Consider the following 20,099-nt stretch of genomic DNA (forward strand, 5'->3'; position numbering starts at 1 on the left):
GCACTTCTTGTATGATGGGTCATCCCTGCATCTTGTCCACTGGGTCAGAAGCAGTGCTGCAAGACGCAACAAGGCTGCTTCATTAAATCGGCGACCCCACTGTCCATCCCCACGTACAGAAAAGAAGAGAGGGAGAAATTCCTTTGGGTTGCATCAATTTATTTCTCATACTCCCTCATCCCCACCCACTCCCCCTCATGCATCATAACATCACTCCTTCCATGCCTCTTTCACTAGTCTTTCTTCACTCATTCTTTCCATGTGTCCAAACCATCCCAACACGGTTTCTTCAACCCTATCTCCCAACTCCCTTTCCACCCCTATTCTCTTCACCTCATTTCTCACTATCCAGCCTAGTAGCCCCTATCATATTTCTCAGGCACCTCATCTCTTCCTAATGTTCCATGTACTTTAATTGGAAGTCAACAGTGCCCTCATCTTATAGAATCCAATCATAGATGAGTAAATATTCAAATGATTACATTCTTAAGTACAAACAACCCTCGAAGTGAGGGGTAAATGAGGACTTTCCAATAAAAGTCCTTTTAAGGTCCTTTTGGTTTATTCTGGTCTGACAATTCTATCGCTCCTGCCTATTGCCCAGTACAGAAGCAAATGTAGGAAGACTGCACACATCGCAGGGACACTTCACTTGTAGTGCTCTTTAAAAAGATTTCGTTGTACATACATATACTAAGGGTTTTTCCCCCTTACAAGGGAGGTAGCCAAAGTAGAAATGCATGATTCCACTCCCACCTATTTTGTCCCCATTTACCACCCTTCCCTTCCTCCTAGTTGTTGTACCCCAGTTAATGTTTTTCATCCAGCCAGCCATCACCTGCAGCGTGAGAAATGCTATCTTCAAAACTACCACCTTTAGGATTTCTTTCTGTCCAAATAGAAAACTTGGGATAAACAATCCATATATGTCGGCCATGTATAGAGGGGCCACATCATCCACTCAAATACCTCCATACCTTATCTTATCCTCTTCCTTGTTCCTCGAGCTTACTCCACTTTAGCTTTCTAGTTAATTGTTCTTTGTTCAATCTTTCCACACCCAAACCACCTCAGCCTATTCTAGTACCCATTATCTGCCCCACCATACATGCTCTCCATTCTTGAAAGGTATACTTCTACAGCCCCATCCACATGAATAGTGCCTACAGTTATACAAGAAATTTATAAGTGGTGGACATGAACCTTATCCTGCAGATGCAGGTGGCAAGATTGTCACCAAACAAACTTCTTGTTTGTGTCTGGCAACACTATCCTTGTTGTCATGTTCACCAGCACTAATATTACTGCATGTATGTGTGGATTGAGTATCTCAAAAATACTTGTTTCTTTCTGCCTATCTGGCATAGTTTTACCTCCTGCACCTCTCAATTTACCTTGAGAGTAAATTGTCAATTAATCAAGGTGAATTTCTGTAAAGGGCCTCAGATTTTCACAACACAAAACACTATTGGTGGATATTAAAACAAAAGCTAGACAACTATTTCTTTATAAGGCCAAATCACCATTGTTAAAAATAGACCTATAACCAATATATACAGAGAAAATAGCTTATATATACATACGTGTTGGATAGAAGAGGACCCTCAAGTATTATGAATAATTTTGTCCAAAATCCACTGTAGGATGAACTAGTGCAAGTTATTGTCTTGCATTTGACTTGACAAGAAATCGTTTTTGTGAATGGTGTATAAGATAAAAGAAACTGTACCAACGATGCAGAAAGACATGGATATATGAATCCTGATGCATAGAAAGAGATTCTATCCTCACAGAAATTGTATGTATTATTTATCCCTTTAAAATCAATATAAATTATAAATTGTGTACAAAGAAGGTAAGATTCAATGCTACCAGTAGTTCACCTACAACAAGGTTTGTGAAGCACAAATTACCACCTGCCTTGTATTCCTAACAATATGTTCTGGCAAACATAATGTTATTCATCAATACCCTTTCCTCAAACTGGCCCTTCACTGGGAAAATAAATAAATAAATTGTCAATATATCTGACATTGCAACATCCATTATTATCCAGGCTTATCAATACCAAATGGGAATCTGGGCCATCAGTTTCAGATCAAACATGAAAGAATGTATTTGTACCAACCACTTGAAGACGGGTTATAACAATAAACAATATTGTAGTTCTATATTTTAGGTGTTAGAGCTGTCTGTATGTCAGCTATTACTTGGGTGGACAAATTCAAATTTGGTTTAATCTTCATATATCTAAGACAGGGAAGCTACCTTGAGATAATTTATTGCCCAAATTTATACGAATAATGCAAACATTATATCCGTGAAGTTGTGACAAGTGTTATTTTGAGCAATAATTCTGGCAACTGCACCCCTGACAATAACTAAAATGTAAAACAAAATGTAAACTTGATAAAAATTAAATGACATTCTATTCAACTTTCTCTTGAAAGTTAAACAAATTTCATAATTGAAACTGTTGCTGTAATATTTGATAACAATTTCAAGTCTCACAGAATAACTGCACAATACTTCATCCCTTTATACAAATTATATTCTATAGCCTCTCAATACTCTTATTGTCAATGCTTTAAATAGATTTAACTAGTACTGGGCCATAGTTTATTCATGGGGCACTTTGCTGTAGCATCATATAGTCAATAGCATACAGTCTGTGCATGCTTTCAACATGTTCATCCTTCCTACCTTGGTCTACAAGGAAATACTTACACTGCTTATCTCATCATATTTTGGAACAAAATTATGCTTTCAGCAAAAAAACAAGCAAACACAGACTGTAGGTTATCTCGTGTTGCGTGCATATATCGAAACATAGGCACTAGGAAAGTTTCTTTTCCAGTAGGTTCGAGAGTAACAATGAGCGAGCATTACCCATCACGACTGATTTACTGTGCAAATAGTCTTGAGGAATATTTGTTCCCCCTCCTCCTCTTTGGCCATACTGAAAACTACTCTTCATTCAGGATGTTCTTTTTTTCCAAGAACTACTAATAATCTTTTAATGCATGAATGATGTTCTCCAATGCTGTGCGTGCATCAGTTGCTTCTAATTCCTTGAGAACGTTTAAAGCAGCATTAGCATAGGACTGGCAAAGATCTTTGGCTTCATCTACTGCTGTGCCTTCCATGATATGACTGTGAAGCTATTAGTGGGATAAAAAAAAAGGAAATTAAAAACAAATATAAGAAATTCCTAGCATCAATAGGATTCTTTGAAGTTTCAAATAAATATATATAAACATATAACAAAAGGCTTTTTCCCACTTACATGGGAAATAAAATATGTATAATATATATGTATACATAAATAAACAAATAAACCCTCTTACACACCTTCTTAAAGTCACAATTCTCCACGGATTCTCTCATGGGGCTGATTATGTCCATGATGGACGGATCTTTGAGGAGGTGCAAAATGACAGGTGCTGACGTCAAATCAAAGGCCATTCCTGGAGGGTGTCGGTACAAATCTGTGAATGGCTGCAGCTCACTGTGAGCCTGAAATATCATGCAAAGAAAATAAATAAATAAGTAAGTTTCCTCTTGGCTTGTAGCATAATTGGAAACATTAACTTAGCTATGGATTCTAAATCCTGTAATTCTCTTCAATTCCTAGCAGTTATTACCTACCCCAACAGTCTAATCACATAAGAAAAATGTGTCTGCTTCAGTTACAGCTATGTACCTTCTGGTGTATACTCTTCACCTTCTCTTTCTCATGGGCAAACCAAAGCACACATCCATCCCACACCCATCCAAAACCTATCCATTGCTCCTACTATCTTAGCATCTCATGGATGAAAGGTTATCCCTGTCTCCTGCCACACCACTTGTGTCAATGATAGTGAGATACACTTGTAAAGCAGAGTTCCACAAGGCTCGGTGTTTGCACCAATAATGTTTCTTGTCTATGTTAATGACATGATGGAAGGGACATCAAGCTATGCCAACATGTTTGCAGATGATGCAAAAATCATGAAAAGAGTGAAAAACGAGGATGGTAGAATATTGCAAAAAAGATCTAGATACTATTTTTGCATGGAGCCAAAAATGGGAAGCGAAGTTCAATACCAAAAACTGCAAAGTACTGGAAATGGGCAATAGTGACAAAACCATTACAAAAGCAAAAGAGGGACTTGGGAGCCTTGATAAAAGATAACCTGCCACCTGACAGATATATCACCAGGACTGCGGGAGAAACATACAGACTACTGCAAAAAAATTAAAGTGATGTTCCATTATATGGATGAAGAGATAATGAAAAAAACTCACTGAAATCCTAATCTGTCCAAGAATAGAATATGCATCAGTAGTATAGTCCCCACACTGAGTGAAGGATACAAGCAACCTGAGAGAATACAAAAGGTAACAACCAAACTGGTCCCCAGCCTGACAGATAAACCTTGTGAAGAAAGACTAAAAGTATTGGGTCTGTCAACTTTAAGAGATCAAAGAGAATGAGATGACACGATTACAGTATTCAGGTCACTAAAGGGGATAGATTACATTAATAGAAGATATCTCCTGATTAAAGATGGGAGGGTTTCAACAGGGAAGGAAATTAAGAAAGCCCACATGTCAAAAGGGTGTGAAGAAATAGTTTCCTTATAGATGCATAAATATGTGGAATAGCTTAGAAGGTGATATAGCCCAAGCTCAAGCAATACACGAGCTCAACTCTAAATATGATAATTGGAAATCAAAGATATAGATTAAGTTGGAACCAGACATGAATTTGAGTCTAGGTATGTTAGAAAATTAAATAGGAGATGTGACCCAACAAGCATTGCTCTTTTCCTGTATAATACAATTAGGTAAATATGTTGCCTCCACAGAAGGAACCAATAGACAGAGTTGGCTTACCCCCACTGCTTCATTATATGGCAACCCACAAGGTAAATTCAATAAAAATGTGATTATTGGTGGACACGTACCTGCCAAGCCAAAGCAATGTTTTTTCCAAAGTTGAATCCTTTGGACTGCATCTCTGTATCGTGACCTGAGAGAACCATGGTGGCCTGACATGACTTGGCCATCAGGCTCCCTTGGTAAAGAACAGAAACACTAAAATGAGATAAGAAATAATACATACATACATACATACATATACCAAAGGCTTTTTTCCTCCTTACAAGGGAGGTAGCCAAAAAACAAAGGCATAAAAACCACTCCCACCCATTCCATCCCAATCACACTCCACTTCCCTCCCTCTTATCTTGGCACCTCATGGATAATGAGTTATCCCTGCATCTTGTCCACAGCCCTGGGTCAGAAGCAGTGTCGCAAGACACAGCACATCCACAGCAAGAAATAATAAAAGATAAAAAAAATCTACATATCAAGGGCTTCTTCCCACCAAAAGGGATGTATCCGGTCAAAGGCACACACCCACTCCCATCCACCACCCTTTGTTTCCCTCTGATCTTGGTTCCTCATGGATGAATGGTCACAAGGAGTTAAGATGAAAGATATATATAAAATGAGATCTGGTATGTCAACACCTCATCACATATCTATTCAAAAACACATACACATTATCATAACAGAGGCACTTCACTATCTGTATACCAAGGGCTTCTCCCCACCATTATAAGGGAGGTCCATACATACATACATATACCAAAGGCTTTTTCCCCTAACACAAGGGTTAGCCAAAAAGAAAAAGGCATAGAAACCACTCCTACCCATTCCATCCCCTACATACTCCACTTCCCTCCACCCTCCTCCCTCCCTCATTATAAGGGAGGTTGTCAAGTTAAAAGGCATGTACCCACTCCCGCTCATTCCACTCCCAACCACTCCCCTTTCCTCCTTCTCATCTTAGCTCCTCCTGGATGACAGGTCATCCCTGTATCCCCCAAACTGCCCTGTGTCACAAGCTTTGCAGCAAGACTGGTACATCTATAGCAAGGCTGCTTCACTTAATTAGCAAGCCCCTTCTTCATCCCCTCATGCAGAAAATAGAGAAGATGGGGAGAAATCCCTTCAGGCTTCCTTACAATATCATTTACATAACCATTCCCAACTCTCCATCCCTCGCCCACTCCTTTTTCTTGCATCGCAGTATCATCTACACACAGCCATTCTCAACCCAACTCTATCTCCTTCCTATCTCCATCCATCTCATCCTCAGCTGTCCCCTCAAGTTTGCTCCATCCACCACTACCTTCCACACCTCTTTTACTAATCTTTCTTTACTCATCCTTTCCACATTTTATCACATACCTTCCCAAACTCTGTCACTAACTGCTTTAATCCCTTCTCCGACCCTGCCACAAGCACAGTATCATCAGCAAACATTAACTGGCTCACCTCCCACTTCTCTCCATTTTAACCATCTCCAGTCCCCTGTCCATTTACTTCCCACACCACCCCATCCATGTACACATTGTTCAACCATAGCGACATGACACATTTTGTATGAAAGTGGCAGTTGCAGACAAGTCTACCTAAATAGATATGATGTGAGAACGAAGCCTTTATTAGTACATTGTTTCACTTGTCACAGCTTTTTCAAGTATTTAGTCATAACACACATGACCATTCCTCGGTTGTGAGCTAATGTCTTTCACCCATCCAATTGTTCCATCTTATCTTTAACCTGTCCTGTTCCCAGACATTTGGTCCACCTTCTCCTTAACCTTCCCTATTATTCAGTGACCCCTTCCCTACCTCCCTCATTCCTCTTATTTAATCTCAGTCACATGTATTACAACTACGTACTTGGTAAAGCTGTAACAAGCAAAATCTCGTATTAGTAAAGGCTCTGTCCTCAGGATTTTATATTTTGATAGATGTGGCACATCCCCACCTTTACCTCAAACCATTTGCTCTCTTCATTCACAATTCTAACATGGGCTCTACTATTCTCGTAAACACTTGTCTACCCTAAACAGCTTTCCCCCAATCCCATATATCAGCAATACCTCCCACAGTACCTTCATGGCTTCCCTGTTATAAGCTTTTTCCAAACTTCAAAAGATTAATTTTATACTTCATCGAACTTCTTCCACAGAAATCAATCCAGCAGAGAAATTCCCAAGATAAGCAAAAATTGTACTGGCATGCCTACATTCACACCACCCTGCACTAAAAAAGTACATACATACATATACCAAAGGCTTTTTCCCCCTTATAAGGAAGGTAGCCAAAAAACAAAGGCATAAAAACCACTCCCACCCAATCCATCTCTATCACACTCCCCTCCCCTCCACCCTCTTCCCTCCCTCTTATCTTGGTACCTCCTGGATGACAGGTCTAAAAAAGTATCAACACAAAAACCAGACTGCAACAGACTCCATTTGCTCAAGATGCAACCATCATGTACAGTCCATCATACTACTCTATCCTACATTCATTCTTTCCAGGCAACAACACAAAATCTCTTCACTGAGTGACCTGTGGGCTGAACTGGTGGTTGTGGCCAGTTCCCTGGGGCTGTGGGGCTCCTGCAAAAGATCAATCAATCCATTTCCCCTGGTCTCTGATGCAGAAGACCTGTGGCCTTCAGGTAACTAACAAACAGCTTCCTCCAAAAGAGATCTGAGGCAATGGATCGATTCCATACATACAAACAAGAATCGTCTCTCTCACACTTAACCCCTAGAATATGATGACTCCTACATAAATGTCATAAGCCGCAAGTGTGTATTTGAGGATACTGGCATCAGCGTCCTGATTATATTCATTTACATAGTTGTAGCTGAGTGACCCCTGTATTCTGTGAACAGACTTGATCCCTTATTCTGTAGTTATACACGTTCTATGTGAAAGAGAAAACGTATAACAGCTGTAGCTTTATATTTCATAATGTGCATATTGTGACGCATCATCGTACATCAGGCACCCTAATGTGCGCATGAGTAGTTGACTCGCATTAAAGAGGTTAACTTCACTACACAAGAAGAAGTGACAATATCAAATTCTATTCACTAACCCAACTTACAAGAGGGAAATGTTACCTAAAATACAAGAAAAATTTATAATACAAGTAGCAAAAATAGCATGGTGGATGACTTCTTAGCCTGCCATTAACAGGTTTACTTACCTGCAGCCATGTAATTCTTCTCCTCCCACTCCTTTATGGTGATACTTGGAAGTGGTACTGGATTACCCTGATTATCCCTGTCCCCCATGAACTCTGCCTCCATGAAATCGCTTATAGCAGTGCCAATCAATTCTACAACCTGAAATAAATGACAACATTACAAAAGGATATTTTCCCTTCCAACTACAGTGAGTCCTCCTTATATGGTAATTCTTTATCCAGTAAATTCACAGTTACGGTATTTGGTAATTACTACCCTCGATTCTATTTACGGTAAGAAAAATTCACAGATACAGTATCCATTTATGTTTTGGAGGTAAAATTAGATATTTTGAAGAGGAAAGAGCAGGGAGAATGTATATCTGCCATAAGTCGAACCTTGGGTTCGGTATACGGTAATTTCAATTTGTGGTAAGGTTTTCAGGAACACATATGTACCGTATAATGAGGACTCACTGTATTTAGCTATTGGCCATAAAGCAAAGTGACTGGATATGAAATTGGAACAACGTGACCACTTTCATCCTTTTCACAACTGTCGCTTTCACTGCCTCATGTTAAAACTGTATCAGTTCCACCTTCAGGTCTTAACTTTGGTGGAGCATAGATGTTTGTCTGTCTCAACAACTCCTCTTCCTCCTGACAAGGAAGGTAGCCAGCCAAGACATGTACTCAACCCCTACCCATCAAACATCCATTCGTTTTCATTTATATCTTGTGAGTGAAGGACCATCCCTGTCCCCTGCCCATTCCCTGTGTTAGAAGCTATGCAGCAAGACACAGCACCTCCACAGCAAGACCCGATAGCCAAAGCTGGTTTACTCCCACTGCTTCATTTACATGGAGAAACTCCCTTATCTTCCACTTGTACATAAATAAAGGAGAACGGGAGAAATCCCTTTGGGCCAAATCAACTTCTCATCCTTTCACAACCATCCTCCACTCACCCCTATTCCCTGTCTTCTCCCTTTCTTGCTCAACAAGACATTTCCTATTCACCCAACCAATCTGACTCAATTTTAGTCTTCCACTCAAGTTCACTACATCCGTCTCCGCCTTCCATATTCTTCTTGCTCTTCTTTCTTCACTCCTTTTCCTATGCCCAAATTATACCAGTATTTTCTTTATAAGTCTTATCTGCCAGCTCCCCTTCCATCCACACACTTCATTTCTCACTTTCATCATAATCCCCAACATACTTTTCAAAGACATTTAAATTTCTTCTTTCTGCCTCCCTAATATTCTAAGTCTCTGCCTTGTACAATATCACAGGCACAATCACTCCTTCAAATAGTCTTTTATTTGCTTCCTTCCCCAGATACCCATTTCTCATGATACTGTTTATCCTCCAGACATTTATGTGATTCCCTCACTCTACAGTTTATCTCCACCCCGATTCCTCCATTCCATGCTACATATGTCCTTAAATATGTACATATTTAAACCTATCCATTTCCTCTGGCCTCTCTACTTCCAACTCACTACTCCCCTCTTACTTTTACCCACACTGACTCTCAACAATCTCCTGTCACTTGCCCTACCAAACACCATCACTGTCTCAGACCCTTCTGCAAGCCAGCCAAAAGTACAGTGTTATCTGCAAACAACAACTGGCTCACCACCTACTTCCCTGTACTCTCACAAACCATCTCCAATCCCCTGCCCATTACCCTAACATTTACCTCCTGTATCACCCCATCTATAGACTGCCCTAAACAACTTTCCTCCTATCCCAAATATCTGCAACATCTCCCATAATGCGTTCCCACCAACCCTGTCATAAGCCTTCTCCAGATCCACAAAAGCCCTAAAACAAATCCTTGCCTTTTGCCAAAAAAAATCTTGTATTTTTGTCTCACTCTTAATTTAAATTATTTCTACATTTTGTTGCCTTCCTTAAATCTCTCCTTTGACTCCTCTATGTGTGATATTTCCCCCAAGGATAAAGGTAGTGGATACTGCTGACAAAATAACCTCTTTTACATGCCTTTCATGATGCATTATTCAACAGGCTTACCTGTGTATTCCGTAAACCAGCGAGACCAGTACAGGCATTGGCCAACAGGTAGTCTCCTGAAAGAATGGCAATTTTGTTCCCGAACTGCATGTCCTCAAGCGTCGTGCCATCCGTGAATATGGACGACGAGAGATTTACGACACCTTTGTGGATAAGATGTGCTGTGTGAATCATCTCTGTGATTTCTGCCAGACTCCGCTGACTGTGGAAAGAAGGTGCTATTTACTGGCGGTCCAGAAAACTCACTGAAACACTTCCAGAACATATAATATTTCTACTCAATTTTGACCCTTCTCAAAAGACAATCTCTCCAGAATTGGACGAGGGTAAAGGGGTGCTCACATGCAACATAAATGTGTCAGATATTTAATATCTGCCTGGAAACAGTGATGTACAGTGGTTTGCTACAGATGACATCCAGGGCTGAAAGATAGTGAGTGACTGTATATTTTCAAGAGATAGAGGTGAGTGGAGAATGGCTGTGTATTTACTTAGTTGCATTTACCTAGTTGTAATATACGGGAGGGGAGCTATGCTCGTGGTGACCCGTCTTTGTATCTCTCTGCATCAAGTTTTATCTTAAAATCCTGTATAGTGTTAGCACATACTGTTTTCTTGTCTAATTTGTTCCATGTATCTATCGCTCTGTGTGGGAAACTGTTCCTTTTCAAGTTTATCCTATAACTATCCTTTTTCAAGGAAGGGGATGTGGGGTTAGGGAGTGGTTATGTGTGAATGTTTAAACACAGCATAAAGGGATTTTTCTCCATCTTCTCTTTTTCTGCATGAGGGGGCAGGGAGGGGGTTGATTAAATGAAGCAGCCTTGCTGTGGATGTACTATGTCTTGCTACATTGCTTCTAGCCCAGGGAGGTGGGCAGGATACAGGGATGACCCATCACCTCTGAGGAGCTAAGATAAAAGGAAGGAAAGGGTGGTGGATGGGAGTGGAATGGGTGGGAGTAAAATTGGTGGGAGTGGGTACTTGCCCTTTTGATTTTGCTACCTCCTTGTAAGAGGGAAATAGCCCTTAGTATATAGATATGTTGTCAGTTTTGGTTTATGAGAAACAAGAAATAAGGTTCTTTTACTCAAACTAATATTTTCATAAGCATCTTGGGGAACCACCAATTTTGGAAAAAAAGAAAAGAAAAAAAAAAGGTAAGATCACTTATGCTAATGAATCCCAAATAATTTTTCTTGAAACTAAGGTGTTTCTATGAACCTCTTAAGTCGTAAGTATCCATGTCACAAAAAAAAAGGGGAGGGGAACAAGACAGATGTAGTCATTTCATTTGTTTGATATGTCTTTCAAATATGGGACAGACGGAAAAAAAAAATATACTAATAAATAAACAAAACTGAATACTGTAATAATAAGGTAATGAGGTGTATAAGGGAAGAAAATGGCAATAGACTGGATGTGAGTATTAATAGAGACTGGAGGAAGTGGATAGTTTTAGGTTCTTGGGTGTGAGTGTGGCAGGAAAGGGAGGAGTGGAGGTGGAGGTAGAATATAGATTGAGAGAAGCAATTAAATGCCTTGGGGGATTAAAAAGTGTAATGAGAAATAGACATTTGGGAATGGGTGTTAAGAGGATATTGTATAGAGGAGTGATTGTGCAGACAGCACTGTACAGGGCAGAAACATGGAACATAAGGGAGGAAGAGAGGAGAAGTTTGAATGTTTTTGAGAAGAGGTGCCTGAGAAGTATGATAGGGGTTACTAGGCTGGATAGAGTGAGAAATGAGGAGGTGAGTAGGAGAATGGGGGTGGAAAGGGAGTTGGGAGGTAAGATTGATGAAAGAGTATTGGAATGGTTTGGACACAGAACGAATGAGTGAAGAAAGATTAGTACAAGAGGTGTGGAAGGCAGAGATAGGAGTGAACTTGAGGGGGCAACCAAGGATGAGATGGATGGATGGATGGGGTAAAAGGGGCATTGGTAAAGAAGGGAATGTCTGTTGAGGAAGGGAGAAGATAGGGGTTAATGAAGAATGGTTGTGTATGGATGATGCTGGGATACATGAAAGGGAGTGGGTGGGGGATGAGGTAGTATGTGTGAAAATTTGAGGCAGCCCAAAGGGATTTCTCCCTGTCTTCTCTTTTTCTGTATGAGGGGATGGAGAGGCGGGGTTGCCGATTTAATGAAGTGGCCTTGCTGTGAATGTGCTGTGTCTTGTGACACTGCCTCTGACCCAGGGCAGTGGGTGAGATGCAGGGATGACCCATCATCCAGGAGGTCTGGAGAGGCCAAGCTAAGAGTGGAGTATGTGGGGATGGAATGGGTGGGAGTGGATTTTATGCCTTTGTTTTTTGGTAACCTCTCTTGTAAGGGGGAAAAAGCCTTAGATATGTATATATGTATGAATACTGTACTTTATTCAATAATACATATATACCAATTTTTTTTTCATTATAAGGGAGGTAGGCAAAGACAAAAGGTATAATTCCACTTACACCCATTCCACCACTATTCACCACCACCCCTCCCTTTCATCTTGGCTCCTCCTGGATGATGGGTGATCCATGCATCTCATCCATCACCCTGGTCAGAAGCTATGCAGCAAAACACAGCACATCCACAGCAATGCAACTTCATTTAATCAGTGACCCCCTCCTCTCTGCCCCGTAATGCAATAGCATTGAATACAGGGAGAAATCCCTTGCAACTGCCTTAAAATACAATACATAACCACTCCCTAACCCCCATCCCCACCCACTCCCTTCCATGCATTACAGCATCATCCATACACAACCATTCTCCACTCACCCCTATCTTCTGCCTTTTCCATTCCTTCCTCGACAGACATCCCCTCTTGTTCAATAGCTCTTTTACCTTATCCATCCATCTCATCCTCAGTCATCCCCTCATGTTCACTCCATCCACCTCTGCCTTCCACATTTCTTTTACTAATCTTTCTTCACTCATTCTCTCCATTATTCAATAATCATTCAATAATGCTATAACATAAACTATGCAAAACCTGCTGCATATCTAAAACACAAATCCTATACAAATACCTGTGTGAGACTCCAGCTGGTCTATCTTGTTCTAACTCTTCTGGGTTCAAGTGCCCTGCTGCCTTTGAAATGAGTAAAACAATGAGACCTCGTGTCTGCATGTTGTTTCGTCCATTGTAAATCAGCCGTCTGCAAAGTTAACAGGAATGTTATTATTGATTACTAAAAAGAATGATAGTACTTGTTAAACATAAGCACAGAGATTAACTACATAAATCTAAATAACTAGCATAACATTTTTGTAATAAAGGACACCTATTCCACTCTACACAGTACGGGGTGTTTTTTCTACTACATCTGGAGAGTCTATTGATTACTAGAAAGAATGATAGTACTTGTTAAACATGAGCACAGAGATTAACAACATAAATCTAAATAACTAGCATAACATTTTTGTGATAAAGGACACCTATTCTACTTTACATAGTACAGATAGGGTGTTCTTTCTCCTAAATCTGGAGAGTCTAACCCATTCTAGAGTTGGCTGATGAGTCATCTGAAGAAGTCTCTAACCATCCACAATAAGATTATTGAAACATTTACTGTTGAACTATGAGTTGATATGGTGATACATGTTGCTGATGAATCCACATGTACCTGGAAAAGAGCAGCCCACAGGAGTGGATTAGATTAGGGCTGGTTGGTTAGGCTAGGGGTGGTAACTTGGATTTTACTTTCTATTTATCTATATACCAAGAGCTTTTTCCCTCCTTATAAGGGAGGTAGTCAATTTAAAGACATGTATTTATTCCCACCCATTCCACTCCCCTCCACCACCCTTTCCTCACTCTCATCTTTGCTCCTCATGGATGATGGGACATTCATCTAGAACTCCAAATATTTTACTTTTGATCTGAGAAAATCTAAGCCAAGTTTGCCTACATTTTGGGGGAGATTTTTATTTTTTCCATTTACATTTTTGTACTGTCAATATGTAAAGCTGTAAATGAGTGCCCAGATTTTTTTTCTATAAGCTCTCCTTTACAATGACAATGGCTAAGATGAAAATATGATTGGAGATAAAGGTCTGGTTTTTTGCAAGCATCACTCCTTAACAAATTTATCATCGTATCTTGGTCTGGACTTGGTGAATACAGGTATAAGATGTTCCAGATACCCCAACCACCATATGCTGCAACCTGTTCATAACCAGAACACCACAGGACACAATTTAAAATCTTCCTTTGCTACAGGAGTTTGACCATTTGTTTTTGGTAAATGTTTAAAAGTGCACAACTAAACAATATAGCAATAGAAAATAAAATATTAATTTTGCAAATTATAATATATCAATGTAATAAGGTTTTCTTACCATAAATTAATAAAAGAAAAAGTTTATAAAAGCAATACACTAACGAATGGAACCATGATGAGTGCTTGAGACACCATCTTTGCTTTGATAGATGCAGAAGTCAAAGAAATTAGAATACCAGTATGATAAATTGGTCTAACCTAATCTAACCTGCATTTAGTAATGTGGTACCTGTAATGCTAGAGGTCATCAGGGCTGTCATCGTCAGAATATTGATGACTAGTTTTGGCATCCACAGCAAGGCTGATTCATTTAATCAGTGACCCCCCTCTCCATCCCCTCATGCAGAAAAGAGAAAACATGGAGAAATCCCTTCGGACTGCGTCAAAATATCATTCACACCTACTCCCTCACCCCCATCTAACACCCACTCCCATGCATCATGGCATCATCCTTACACAATTATTCTCCACTCACCCCTATCTTCTGTCTTCTCCCTTCCTTCTTCAATAGACATTCTCATCTTTCCCAATGCCCCTTTTAACCCATCCATCCATCTCATCCTTGATCGCCCCCTCATGTTCACTCCTTCCACACCTTTTACTAATCTTTCTTCACTTATTCTTTCCATGTGTCCAAACGATCCCAATACTCCTTCATCAACCCTATATCCCAACTTCCTTTCCATACCGACTCTCCTCCTCATATCCTTGTTTCTCACTCTATCCAGCCTAGTAACCCCTATCATACTTCTCAGGCATTTCATTTCAAAACATATTCAAACTCTTCCTCTCCTATATCCCATGTTTCTGCCCCATATAGTGCTGTCAGCACAATCACTCCCTCATACAATCTCCTCTTACCATCCATTCCCAAATGTCTATTTCTCATTACAGTCTTTAATCCCCCAAGGCATTCACTTGTTTCTCTCAATCTACATTCTACTTCCACCTCCATTCCTCACTTTTCCGCCACATTCACACCCAAGTATCTAAAGCTCTCCACTTCCTCTCTTAATACTCACTTCTAATTTGCTGCCATCCTCTCCCTTTGTACATCTCATCCCCTTACTTTTACCCACATTTTCTTTCATAGCTTCAAGAAAAGCATGAGGCTCAGCTCTAAAGCATTGTTTCAAAATCATGATGCCACTTAGAATGGGAGAACACCCAGTACACAACATAGTCATTCCAAATATAAAAAATAAATCATACAAATATCGACTAAAACATATGAATCTGTTTTCCCTAAAAAAGCATAGACTCAGAGGTGACTTGATACAGGCCTTTAAAATTCTAAAGGGAATTGACAACATCTAAAGTGACCAAATTTTTACAATGAATGAGAATCAGACAAGAAACAATGGTCTCAAACTGTCCAGAAATAGATTCAATTTGGAAGTAGGTAGAAACAACTTTGCCAACCGTGTAGTTAATGAATGGAATAAACTTCCTGCACAGGTAGTGCAATGTAGTTCAGTTCGAAGCTATAAGAATCATTTAGATAAATACCTAAGTAAGATGCTGTAATGATTATAATTTATCTTATATTATTTGTTTTTGTTTTGTTATCATTTGTCTGTCTGATTTTCATTTATTATTAGTTATATGTCCATTTATTATTATTTACTATTTACCTGTTTGTTTATTATTTAACTATACCTATGCATTTATTTATGTATTTTATTTGTTATTTACCGTATTTTCCGGCTTAAAATGCGCACCCATGCACTTCGTTATCTCAGTACACAGATAGCGCGCACCGACGTATAACGCGCATGCCCGATCGCATTTGTCTATAACGCAGTTTTACCTCGGTATTTATATCATGTGAACGAGGTTACATGGAGAAGTATTTTTCATTGGCTAGAGCCACCACTGGGAAATCTGTTGATTTGTCACTAAATTGTCAGTTTAGACATCAATCAGGACACAACTAAGAAAAAGTCGGAACTACATGTACCGGTATATAACTCATGTTGTGCGTTGGTCCTTTATTACTTTGTAGCTTAAATAGTTTGTAGGAAATATAATCTAAAAAAATTTATTGAAAGTGAAATATACAGAAAAATTTCGGGATTTTTACAGAAAATGTTCATTTTATATCTTGAGGAAATAATTCATCTTTACCATTTTTTATTTAATACTGAAACAAACTACAGACTGTTTCGTTTTAGCTTTGAAACATCAATGACAGTGGTGAAATAGGACAGTCTCTCATCGAGGTGACATATAGTTAATATGACTCCCGAAAGAGGTTGTTGTAGTCAGGTGTTTGACACGAGTTTATGATCGGCCACAATGGAATTTGTACCATACCTAACGTGAAGCAACAAAGCCAACATAAAAATTCAAACTAGGATGCTGTGAACATGGGCAAATATCATGAATACTGATCATGTTTCATGGTGTTTAGGCCTATTTAAACATGAAAAATGAGATTCGATAGATACCTACATATACCCCATGCTGGCGTATTCTTTCATGTCGCCATGGCTGTTCTTGTTCTCACGGAACGTCACAGAGAAGTGTGCCGTCCCGACTTTGTGACGGCCAACATCGTCATGTTGTTGTGAAAAAAATTACACACACAGCTGCAGAATTTTTATCGTAGGCCGTAAATAATGCGCACCACCAGATAACGCGCACCCCCCATTTTAAGGCCCTTCAAACGGAAAAAAGTCGTGCACTATACGCCGGAAAATACGGTACATTATCATAGTTTTTATTTATTATTTTATCATTAATATGATTTTTTTTTCGCATCCTACCTACATATGGATCAAAAGGTCTCCTGTCGGCATGCTCCGCCTTTGTAATCCTTTGTAAAATCATCAAACTGACATTGACAGGACTGGACAGATGACATGATATCTTGAACTTATCGTCGCAGCTCCATTCATTAGTGTATTTGCTTTTAACAAGGTTTTTATTACTGATTTCTGCCAAACAAAATGTATATTACATTGATATATTAAAATTTATCAAATCAATATTTAATTTTCTATTGCTCTATCGCATAGGTGTGCACTTTAAAAAAAAATACAAATCTTTTTACCACAGACTTGTTTGAGACTGGAATAACCTCAAAAGTCAGCAACAGTGAATGCTACTTGAGTTTACTTTAAATAGCATTAAAAGAAGAATGGAAAAATGTAGTGAGCTGTATAATTACCAGTTCACATATTAGACCAATCTGACAACTACCCAACATATGACACACCAACATACAAGACCAGCTCACTTGATATATAGTTGTTGAACAATTCACCACTCAATATCCTGCATTGGGTTATTATTGACCATACCAAAGGTAAATACAGAAGGTATTAGTGTGGGTCAGATTCTGTCACCAGCTGGGAGGAGGAAGATTCAATTTCAAGTTCAGTTGCTGTCAGCTCTTCTTACGTAAGGACTAAGAAACTATAAGAAACATTTGCAAAGCTATGAAAGATCTTGGGTTTGTCTGGAGACCAAATGCCAGCTCTGTAACTCTATACAGATGAAGGTATTAAGATATGAAGACAAGTGGCGGGGAGAAGACTAAGTCACTAACAACAGACCTTAAGCTATAGGAAAACAGATGGACATCTTCTACACTTTAACCATAAGGGTGCCTTACATACAAACATAATGTACTCTTACTTGGCTGTTTTTAGAAGTGGATGTGATGTGCCCACAAGTTTACGCATGTGGACGGCAATGTTTGACATTTCATCGGACAGGAGCGATCTCAGAGTTAAATATGAAGTTGGGTATCCCACAATTTTTTCTGCATCACTAACTGCCCTATTCCAGTCTGGCTTGCGATGCTGAACAGGTGCAGTGCTGTAATTGATACTGTTTCCCACAACTCCATCTTCTCTACGGCTGGATGACACTCCTAACTGCACAAGAGGAGTCACTCGAGATCTCGACACACTTCCTCCTCTCGAAAGTATATTATTACAAATGTTTCTGGATGCAGGGGCTGATACTAGGGTCCCTGTATTGCCAAGACGAGCAAAAAATCCTGCTACGGTGCTAGCCATGGTTGTCTTTTCTACGACTGATAGGGAGTCATACTTCCTTCACTGGACGACAAGATATTTTGTACCTGGGCTGACACCAAAACCACACTGATTGCTAGTCTGCTACTCCTTGTACCACCTGACGCACGGCTCGAGTTTGATGACCCGAAGAGGCGGAGGCCCTTCTCAAGCCTTCAATCACTCTTCCCTTCCCAGCTTAAATTATCCTCCTCTGCCGTACCTCTTTCACCTGTAGCCCGTACCCATTCTCCTAGCCTCCGATTATCTCATGTAAACATTACAAAACAGGCGAAGCATTCGTAACTTTCAACATTTCAATAATAAACAATATATATACGGTAACATTATTATTACAATCGCGCGATAAAATTAATTTAAGCACTCTATGGTAATAACAATACTTATAGTCATTTGAATGAGGAAGCACAGAGAAATTTATCTTGGTATGGACTAAAGTCCTTGTAACCGAATCGGACGCTGTGGGCCTCCTCGAACTAACGGGACTGTAACACTGTCAAATTGAATGAATTACTCCGGAAATAAGAACAATTATGCTCTGGATCGTATGAGATGAGAAAGTAAGTTATCAGATATAATAAGGTATCGTTGTGAACGCACTTGGAAATAGTATTCGCTAACAAGTGTGTGGAAATTTGAATATATACTACTAATGAATAGAAATGTGGAATGTGTAAACACAAGCTTTCTGAATGGAATACAAATAAAAAAATAAACGTATATATTACATGACTAAAAACAACGTAGATTAGAAACACGTGGCGCTGTTGGTAGAGTTCCCGGCTGCCACTACGGAGGTCCGGGTTTGAATCCCGCCCAGGACTGAAACAATATCAGTATCGTTGCGCTGCGGGTTGTTACTCCAACTTTCGTGGGCGGGGAGTTGGGGGTGCGTGTAAGGTCACAGCATTACCCATAGATCGGTCATATATGAGCTCAAGCTCTCTTCCGAGAGGGTAATAGCTGCCGATAACGAGTCCAAAACGTGATCCAAAGACCATAGTGAATCAACTATCCGGTATAGAAAATAGGAACATAACGTGATTTCAGAATGGATATGTATATATACATACGAAAGGCCCATTCTACCTTATGAGGGGCTGGTCAAGTCAAACCACACACCCATTACATGCACATTAAGAGCCATCTAACGCTCCCTCCCATTTTAGCACCACTTGAGAAGGAAGATATCCCTAAATCCCGCCACACTGTTCTTGTCAGATAAAGCAGCGAGTCACAGCACTTCGCGAAAGGGACCGATTACCGAAGCTAGATTACCCCCACCGCTTCATTGACATGGCGACGTCACATATAGCTGCAAAAAATAATTTACAAAGAAAACAAGCCAATCTCTTCAGGCAGCATTAACAATGTTTATTTCTTTACAGAACCCCTTTCTTTCCACTCATCTTTTGAAATCTATCTTTCCTGATCCACAGGCATCCGAAACCCCCTTTACTCCAACCCAACTACCCGATTCTTGGTATTTCTCTCAAATTCTCTCCACCACCTTATGCTATCTTTTTATGTTGTTCCTCACTCATTCTTCCTATAAGCCCAGAACACTTCAGCCCTGGTTCATCATTCGAATTGTCTGCACTATACAGTGCTCCTTCACACAGCCTACTCTCTGTATTCACCCCAAATATCTATTTCTCATTATTCACCTTTAGTATTCATCTCTAGTAGAGAT

The 20,099-nt window shown here is 39.7% G+C and overlaps 1 protein-coding gene across 1 annotated transcript; it reads right to left on the reverse strand.

Annotated features, from left to right (window-relative positions):
• Positions 1-1,491: 1,491 nt before the first annotated feature.
• LOC143028479 (all trans-polyprenyl-diphosphate synthase PDSS2-like) lies at positions 1,492-18,859 on the reverse strand. Its single transcript, XM_076190633.1, has 7 exons — positions 18,003-18,859; positions 13,107-13,235; positions 10,083-10,284; positions 8,066-8,204; positions 4,953-5,062; positions 3,352-3,516; positions 1,492-3,161 (listed from the first exon to the last, which is right to left on the reverse strand). Exons 1-7 carry the CDS (start codon positions 18,386-18,388, stop codon positions 3,006-3,008), a joined length of 1,287 nt encoding a protein of 428 aa, XP_076046748.1. The 5' UTR covers positions 18,389-18,859; the 3' UTR covers positions 1,492-3,005.
• Between the last annotated feature and the right edge of the window lie 1,240 nt (positions 18,860-20,099).

This window comes from Oratosquilla oratoria, chromosome 9 (assembly GCF_046742065.1).
Source record: "Oratosquilla oratoria isolate Oo_2021 chromosome 9, ASM4674206v1, whole genome shotgun sequence".
NCBI lineage: Eukaryota > Metazoa > Arthropoda > Malacostraca > Stomatopoda > Squillidae > Oratosquilla > Oratosquilla oratoria.